At 41.6% G+C, this 9737-nt stretch overlaps 1 protein-coding gene across 1 annotated transcript; it reads left to right on the forward strand.

Annotated features, from left to right (window-relative positions):
• The first annotated feature begins 232 nt into the window (after positions 1–232).
• LOC104449246 (potassium transporter 5) lies at positions 233–4932 on the forward strand. The gene is given in 10 exon segments (XM_039316148.1): positions 233–393; positions 722–799; positions 801–945; positions 1115–1363; positions 1858–1896; positions 2018–2278; positions 2375–2427; positions 2812–2926; positions 3169–3423; positions 3800–4932. Coding segments are annotated over 10 exon segments (2295 nt in total). The 5' UTR covers positions 233–294; the 3' UTR covers positions 4801–4932.
• The last annotated feature ends 4805 nt before the right edge of the window (positions 4933–9737 follow it).

A 9737-nucleotide genomic window follows, 5' to 3' on the forward strand; every position in this document is an offset into this window, starting at 1 on the left:
CTCTCATATCTTATATTTAACCCCACATACGAAACAAAACGTCAGACTGGATACAATGTGAAATTATCGGAATAAACAAACCTCAATGATCACCCGCATTTTCTAATCGAGCACCCCGCACGAACGATTGGTCCAGCAGAATATCCAGCTAAAACGTCTCGACGCCCGAGGCCCTATAAAGAGCGGAGTCATCACTTCACATCGAAGAAAGAAACTGAGCAGATGGCGATGGCGACGGGGGCAGAAGGAGGACCGGAGATCTCGACGGAAGCGAGAGAGGCGGAGAAGCTGAACATGAAGGAGCGGAAGGTCTCGTGGGCGAGGCTGCGCCGCGTCGACTCTCTCCACCTGGAGGCTGGTCGAGTCTCCACGTCCCACGCCCACTCCTCCGAGGTGCTCTTTGCAAATTTTGCGTCTGTAAATGTTTTTTCATCAGCTAATTAATTCCATTTTCTGAATTTGAAACTGCAGTGAGATAGATCATTTACATGTTTTTGTCATGGAATCATTTTCCTTATTAATCGTTCCATTATTTTTACCTATTCAAGAAATACAAACAATGGGGTAAATGATTTTTATGGAAACAATTGGCTGCGTGACTTGATAATGATGAGTTAAGCATGATAAATTGATTCTAGTTTTTCCTATTGATGGACTTGGTAAAATCTTTTTTCCACTCTTTTGTTTTTTCGATTAAATTGCTGATATAAATTATTTATAGGTGAATTGGCAAAAGACGATGAGTTTAGCATTTCAGAGCATAGGAGTGATATACGGTGACATAGGGACGTCTCCACTCTAATGTGTATTCGAGTACATTCACAAAGGGAATTAAGCACCCTCAAGATATTCTTGGGGTTCTGTCACTAATTATCTACACGATTATCCTCATCCCCATGCTCAAATACATATTCATCGTCCTCTTAGCCAATGACAATGGTGACGGTACGCACATATATCTCTATCATGCTTCACATGCTAGAATTTTCAGCATATGAACATTTTCTGTAGGTTCACATGCCAATGTTATTTTCAGGTATTTCCTTCTTTTTTTGTTGGCGACCAAAGCCTAATTTTCGCAATTCTAACTAGTGTGCCTCATTCTTGCATGCAGGAGGGACGTTCGCGTTGTACTCATTGATATGCCGGTACATAAACGTGAGCCTGATCCCAAATCAGCAGCCGGAGGACCGAGAAGTTTCGAACTACAAGCTCGACATTCCGTCGAACCAGCTGCGACGGTCTGAGAAGATCAAGGGCATACTCGAGAACAGCAAGAGCGCCAAGATCATGCTTTTTCTCGTGACCATCATGGCCACTTCGATGGTCATTGGCGACGGTGTTCTCACTCCATGTATTTCAAGTTTAGATCGCCATCCTTTCTCACTATTTATCTATTAAAATCCTTTCAAAGAATTCTTTCTCGTCATTTTATGCACAACACAACAGATGTTTGGCAATTTTTCGTTTTCATGTACTCACAGTTGAATGAAATTTCAATCGTTATATATGGAAATCATTTGAAAAATGATATCAAGGATTCCTAATAGTGCACAACACGATAGGGACTTTTTTTTGCCAATGTTACGATGCAGACTTCGACATTGTCAAAACCGATAATTTCACAACGTCGTGTTAAAACAAAAGTCCACAGAATCCGTTTCCTCTTTTTTAAGGAGAAAGTGTCTTTAATTGTTTTTTCTTTGGGTACTGCACATGTACACTTCCGATTAGTCGTGTCGAAGGTTTTGGGAAGAAACATCAACCCTTTATCACAAAATAAACTAGATATTTTGTACATCTCGAAAGCTAAGATAACATCTCTGGTCCTTTTGTCTTTCTTTTGGGTTCCTGCAGTTCTTTCAGTAATGAGCGGGATCAACTCACTGAACACAGGTAAATATTATTAGCAAATAGAAAATACAAATGTGGTTCTAAAATCAATATACAACTCTCTTCTTTTTGTCACGCATATACTAATTCATGGATGGACGTAAATTTATGTATGGACATGCAGATGCTCAGGTGTGGATATCGATGGCGATCCTGATAATCCTTTTCAGCGTCCAGAGGTTTGGGACAGATCGCATCGGGTTCTCCTTCGCGCCCATCATCTTAATTTGGTTCACGTCCCTTATCGGGATAGGGCTCTTCAACCTGATCAAGTATGACATCGGTGTATTGCGTGCCTTCAACCCTAAGTACATCGGCGACTACTTCAAACGCAATGGCAAGGAAGCCTGGATCTCGCTCGGCGGCATCTTCCTCTGCATTACAGGTCCACACGTGTTTTTTTTTTTTTTTTTTTGCTTTTTCTTTAAACATGTAGGTCACAGTTTAAAGCTCATTGATAGAGATGGTTGAATTGAATCAGGCACTGAGGCCATGTTTGCTGATCTGGGTCATTTCAATGTTCGAGCAATCCAAGTAAGTAGATACAATTTCCTTTGCCTTAACTTTCAACACAAGGAGGCTCCCTTCGACTTATCTAAGAACAGTTAATCAATTTTGTTTTGATTATAATTTTTTGTCCTCATGACTCCATCCATTGAGGAAATGATGCCAATAACAAAAGCACAAAATTTCTGAATCATGCTCGCCGAATTCGGGGTCCCAATCCGAACGCACATAATTTAGTTCTCTCTTTTTTCATGAACCACAAAATTAAAAGTGTCCACTGAACATTTTCTTATATAGACTATCGTCAGGCGATGTATTTAAGTCCTATGCACTAATTGATGCAGATCAATTAGTGCTAGCACATGTGTTCCCATTGTTGAGGTTGATTGTTGGGGTTTCCAATTGATGCAGATCATCTCCTCTTTCATCTTATTTCCTACACTTGTGACCGTATATAGCGGACAAGCAGCTTTTCTCATGAAGAACCCTACAAGTTATGCCAACACTTTCTATGACTCAGTCCCAGGTATGTAAAATTGAAATACCACAGTTCATCTAAATTTCATAATAGGTGTGGTCTAGCCAAGAAAAATGATTAGTATGATTGCCATCACTGAGAATTAGAAAATCGACCCGAATTAAGCTCCCAAAGGTAAATCGCATGCGATGTCTTAAAATGAGCCCACAAAAGATAATAAGGCCTCCTGCCGACAGTGTAAAGGAGCCCACCTTTGACGATGTTCCGTGACTGCCTTGATCGATGGGCAGGACCGCTGTACTGGCCCATGTTCGGGATTGCGCTTGCCGCAGCGATCATCGCGAGCCAGGCAATGATCTCGGGGGCGTTCGCCATCATCTCACAGTCGCTGAGCTTGGGCTGCTTCCCACGGGTCAAGGTGGTTCACACGTCGGCCAAGTACGAGGGGCAGGTTTACATACCGGAGGTGAACTACATGCTCATGATAGCTTGCGTCCTGGTCACTGTGTGCTTCCGGTCCACAACCAACATCAGCAACGCTTACGGTAAGTCCAAAACACATGGCTCCATGGAAAAAAAAAATTGATTTTGACTCTATTTGTTTCACAAAAAATGAATGCTTTGAAAAAGATTTTTCAAAAACTAAACGCTTATATCACTTAAAATGATTAGTCAATTAAAAATGTTTCATTACCGACAACAATTCATATCTAAACATTAATATCGATAGTGAAAATATTTTTTGTTCGTTCATTTTTGTAAGTGTTACAAGTAATTATCTTAAAAGAAAATAATAACTCATTTTCTGCGAAACAAATAGAGCTCTCATTTCCATTCAAGATTTCTAGTAGGGTCATATTCATTTGGACCTAATTTGGTGGCTTATATTATTTAGTTTGTCTCATGAATATTTGGTTGTAGGAATTGCTGTGGCGAGTGTCATGTTGATCACGACTTGCTTCGTCACTCTCATCATGCTCGTGATATGGAAGACGAGCATATGGTGGATCGTGCTCTTCGCCACCATCTTCGGCTCAATCGAATTGCTTTATCTCACGTCAAACTACTACAAATTCAGACAGGGTGGTTTCCTGCCGCTTGTGTTAGCCGCCTTCCTCATGTTCATCATGGCCACCTGGCACTACGTCCACAGGCAACGGTACATGTACGAGCTCAAGAACAAGGTCTCAGCCGAGTTCGTCAGAGATCTTGCTGTGAATCGAAGCATCAACCGGGTTCCCGGGGTCGCCTTCCTCTACTCTGAGCTCGTGCAGGGCATTCCTCCAATATTTTCACATTTTGTGAAAAATATTCCGTCTATCCATTCGGTTCTAGTGCTCGTCTCAATCAAGAACCTCCCGATCAGCAAGGTCGCGCTTGACGAGCGGTTCTTGTTCAAGCAAGTCGAACCAAGGGGCTTCGGGATGTTCCGCTGTGTTGTGCGGTATGGATACAACGACAAGATCGAGGAGCCGCACGAGTTTGAGCGCCAGATGGCGGAAAACTTGAAGGAATTCATCCGGCATGAGTACTTGCTCGAGGCCGTGAACAATGATCACAACAGTGGACCCCATTCGACATTGCTAGCAGAAGTTGGACAGGCCGAGGGATCAACCGTCCAAATGGGGGAGTCGCTGCCGCAGTCAAACCGGTCCAATCTCTCTTCCAATTCTATCCAATCATTTAATCCGATCCCATTGGCCGAAGAGGAGATGCAATTCGTGCAGAAAGCAATGGAGAGGGGTGCGGTGTACCTCCTCGGGGAAGCCGAGGTGGTCGCCGAGCCGAAATCATCCGTGTTCAAGAAGATCATTGTCGACTACGCTTACAGTTGTCTCAGGAAAAATTTTAGGCAAGGTGATAAAATTATGGCGATCCCAAAGAATAGGCTTCTAAGGGTTGGCATGACATATGAGATATGAATGAAAAGAGAACATTGCTTCTGGTCAAATATAATGTAGAGACTTTTAATGGGAAAGTCGTTAAATGCATGTTTGGAGTGAGAGCACAAGTTGAGGAAACGTTATGTTCACGTTTCATCACTAATGGCTTTCTTTAGTACAAAACATAATTTGTAATGTACCTCTTGTGCATCTATTAATAAATGTTCTCGCCATGTTGTTGTAAATTTCCTTTTCTTTGGATGCAACAAGAAGATTCAATTAGTGAATCGATGATATTCACTAATATTTCGGGCCTGTTGATTAAACACGCTTAGTAGGCAGACCGAGCTTGAGTATTGTTAGAAAATGTCTTGATTTTGAACTCAGTGAGTGAGGCCTGATCCGAGTTGAATTATAGGAAAGCCTATCGATTAAGAGAAAGTGTGGACGTTGGATTTTGTGAACATCCTAATCTCTGCCATTTGAACTCCTGGTATCCTTTACAATGTTGGAGTCCAAGTTGGAGAAGGAATACGATGTCTATATATTTCGAGAAGTGGTTCTATAGCTAAACAAAGAAAGAAGTCCACGAGCCATTTCAATATTTCAAGTTTCTTTTTCATGGATCTCACGCGGCGATTTGTGTAGTACATCCAATTGAGATCACTTCTTTCGCTGAAGGCGTTAGTATTTTGAAAGTTGCAAGGTAATGCTCTATGATTTGTCGAGCAATTACATGAGATGTGTTCTCATCATGTGATGCATCGCATGAAATAATTTATCACTTTCCAAGTTGCAAATAGTGGTATAGTTCTTCTGGGAAGTACATAGTTTGCAAGCTTGGGGGGATTGGGACAATTGAAATTGGGATGTACAGTGGGGGTTGTTTGCACTAATAGATGCAAGGCACGGTAATGTTGAGTGAGAGAGAGTTGTTGAATGGTCAAAAGACATGAAAGTTGGACTTGTGTAAGCATCGCATCTAATGGAAAATGATACTAGATTAAATTCAGTATAGCTTGCATTTGACCAAAAGCCGGCTAATCACACATCATTCAGACATCTAGGGCCCATATCCACATCCTTCAAAAGAAAGTGCCCGATATATATTGACATTCATTGACAATTTTTTGCACAATGTACGACTTTACTTTTTATAGTACAAATTCGAGGTAGATGATTGATTTAAGAAGTTTAAATTGAGCTGATTGAGAAGTAGTTAGGTAAGCAAATCAAGTATCATAACAAATAGTGGGATTACTAAATTTTGCCAAAAAGAAGGGAATGCAAATACAACACAATATTTGAGACACCACGATAAAATAATGTTGTAAAATGAATTGAATTCTACTTAAGCAAGCTCAGTGTATGCTTTCATATGCAAAACTAGGCAAGGAATTTTTTGCTAAAGCAGTGAACATGATTTCGTTACCTAGTCAATCAATTTTCATCATCTACTATTGAGTCGAGGAAGAAGAAGTGCATATTTCTAATTATGCACGTGGGGTGGAAATCCATAGGAAGTAATTCATTAATTCTAGTCACTTGGTTTTCTAGTCAATAGAGACGTGAACTATGACAAGACCATTATGCGTCAATAGAGGTGTCATGAGACAACTAGTAGAGCGAATGAATTACAGTCTCAATAGTGAGATGAACCTGTAGATGTAGATTATGAAGACTACAAAGATAACAAAGGTTGAGAATGTAGATGAGGAGCAATTCCTAAAGCCAACCATATTATAGACACCCGAATATGCTTGCAAGTTTGTCATGCTTATTTAAAGAAATTTTCTTAGGGATCAATTTCACTAACAATGGTGGAATTTATTTATTTATTTTTTTTGGTAACAATGGTGGAATTTAATCCCTTATAAAACCAATTAATTTATGCAACGCTCTATCTATTTCCTTCTGCATGTAAAAAGCTAAAGGCACGATAGATCATTAGTAGTGAGGTTTCCATTCGGATAGATCATTTGTCCATTCCATAACAATTGAGGATAGAATTCACCATTAATGACACAATCTAACTCCTGAATGAAAATGCTGTCACATTCATTTTTCCCGTTGGACTTTTTTTGCACTTTTAAACTAGGGACATCATACTACATGTTTGATTCCTCCCAGACGCTTTGGTTTCTCCCTACTGCATGGTAGTTCTCTCGGTTCTGTAGCACCGTAAGTTCTCTTGAAGAGCTTTACCCTCAATAATACTCTGAAACAATCCCCTTTCTCTTTCTGAAGAGTTATCTTTGAACTTGTTGCCATGTTTCTACTCTGTCAACTGCATTTCCCACTCAAGTAATCACCAAAACCTCTTCTAATTGTCTCACGTCATTAAACCCATATCAATCGACTCCAAAAACCCTAAACTCGTCATTGTTAGTCGAATTGCACCTCCTCGATCACAATTACCTTTTACTTTCATGTCTACCCCTAAAACCCTAAGCATCGGCAATCCAAGCCATTGAAAAACCCCTCTGGCCGCAACTACTTATTCAACCCCCAATATTTAATATTGCCATTTTTCTCTGTCTTCACCTTGCCCCCACCATCGTTTTCCCTAACTCTATCCTGTATGGACTGACATGTCGACTAACATCACCTATGGTCGAGGGGAGGCAGGTTCGCATTTCTGATCTTTGTAGTGTCCCCAACCATACTCCAGCTACTCGCTAGCAAGAGCGAAAGACATGCTGACTTATTGAAAGGTTACAACGCCTGTTCGATTACTCAGTGTTGAGGTAGCTCCTTTTTATCTTCATTGGGTCTAACAGTAGGGAAGGAATTATGACTGATCAAACATTTGATGATAGTAGAGTAGAGGCTTTGTGTAGAAGCTTAGGTAGTCTATGGTCTGAGGATGATGTGATAGATGTTAAACAAAGAATTTCTAAAGAAAAACTAACAGAATGCCGGTTAACATTGTTTGGAAAACTCTATTCTAGACCAAATGTGAACTTTCAAGCCTTTCTCAACACTATGAAAAGGGCATGGAAGATGGAGAATGTATCTTGTACTTTGCTAGAACCAGGCTTCTTCTCATTTTCCTTCAAGTTCGCAGCTGAAAAACAGAAAGTGTTAGACTTTGGGCCGTGGTCTTTTGCAAGCAACCTCCTTGTGCTTCAGCAATGCAATCTTGACATCCTAGAAATCTGTTACGATTTTGATCACTGTCCCTTTTGGATTAACCTGTATGGACTCCCACTTGGCAGAGTGACAAAGGAAGTTATAAAAGATATAGCCTCCAAAATCGATGAAGTTATAGATGTGAAGTTGGAAGCCAAAGGAAATAGCACATATAAAGTCGACGAAGCCATAATTTTTTTTTTTTTTTTTTGGTAAAGGTAATTAAATTAAAAGAGGGGAAGCTTACAAAAGATCGGAACCATAACCCACACTCTGACCAATGGCGGCAAAGTGAGGGGGATCCGATGTAAAAGAGCACAAGGCTACACGATAAGCAACGAAACTCCTAAGGAAGAAAGAAGACAAACGGAGACAACCTCCGAACCTCCTGCACTCTACCTAAAGGCAAAGAACGGAATTACAACCAGATACGGAAAACAAGAAGGATCAACGGGAGACCGAGGAGAAGACTGCCGGATCAAAGCCCCATCCTCTCTCGAAGCCGCTCGTTCCTCGGAGCGGGATCGACATTCTTGAAGGTACTAACCTTGTCCTTAACCACCTTAATTAGGTGGTTTTTGAGCGCCGGAACGACAAGGGATTCACCTCTGAAGATGATTGCATTCCTCTTCTTCCAAATGAGATGACAAAGGGCCCCGAAGGAGAGCCGGACAATTCTATGATAGAAATCATTTCCAGTTAGGAACTTTCGAGCCCAAGAGAGTACCTCACTCCAGCATTGATTTCTCCAAGGAAGGTTGCATCCGGCGGCCCAAAAGAAGGCCGAGAAGTCGAGATGCGACATCCGAAGAAGAGATGGTCTCTAGAATCGGGGACTTCGCTGCGAATGCACATACACCGAAGTTTATGCGCCCATAGGATAGAAGCATACTCTGCGTGGGAAGTCGATTCTTCACGATAAGCCGAGGATGAATCGGGTACCGAGGAACAATGGCATTGTCCCAAATCGAGGAGCCCGCTTTAACCGGAGTTTTCTTACTCCTAATAACATTCCAAGCGAGATCCAACCGAGAAGATGCCCGATGGATGACCGCACCATATAAATCTGTCATTACTTAAAGATAAGTTCGGGAGGGATATACCCCATCTCAGTAAGAACTCCTTAAAGGACCGGCCTAACGGCAAAATAAATCAGCAACCACCGCATTATCGGGAATATGAAGAGCGGTTCTGAACGATGGAGGCACAAATGAATTAAGAGGGCCACACGACAACCAATAGTCATGCCAAAGGGACACGAGAGAAACCATTACCAACCTTCCATCTAAAGGAGCTTCAAAGTTACCTCTAAGCTGGAGAATTTTCTTCCAAGACCAGGGAGCATGCTCTGGGTTGAGGTGCATTCCATAAGTTCCTCTTGGATAAGAAGATGGAGTGGATCCAACGGCACCACGAGATTCCTTGTCGGAGAAAAGGATCCAAATAAATTTTACCATTGAAGCTTTGTTGCATTCCCTCGGGTTTCGGATCCCCAAACCACCTTCGCTTTTGGAAGACAAACGTCTTCCCACGCAACCTTAGCGCCTCCCGACCCAAGGCCGTACCTTTCCATAAGAACCGTCTCGTAATACGTTCAATGTTAGTTACCACAGAGGAAGGAAGAGTGAAAACACTCGACCAAAAGGATTGAATGGCGTGAAGCACTGAACGGATGAGCTGTAATCTACCCGCGAACGATAGAAACCGATGCGCCCACGATTGAATTCTAGCAGTAATGCGATTCGTCAAAGCAATGCAATCAGCCTTATTCAGTCTAGAGGAAATGATAGGGACTCCCAAGTACCGGACAGGGAGTTTACCTTCCTGAAAACCGAATGCCCAGA

The sequence above is a fragment of the Eucalyptus grandis genome, chromosome 6 (assembly GCF_016545825.1).
Source record: "Eucalyptus grandis isolate ANBG69807.140 chromosome 6, ASM1654582v1, whole genome shotgun sequence".
NCBI lineage: Eukaryota > Viridiplantae > Streptophyta > Magnoliopsida > Myrtales > Myrtaceae > Eucalyptus > Eucalyptus grandis.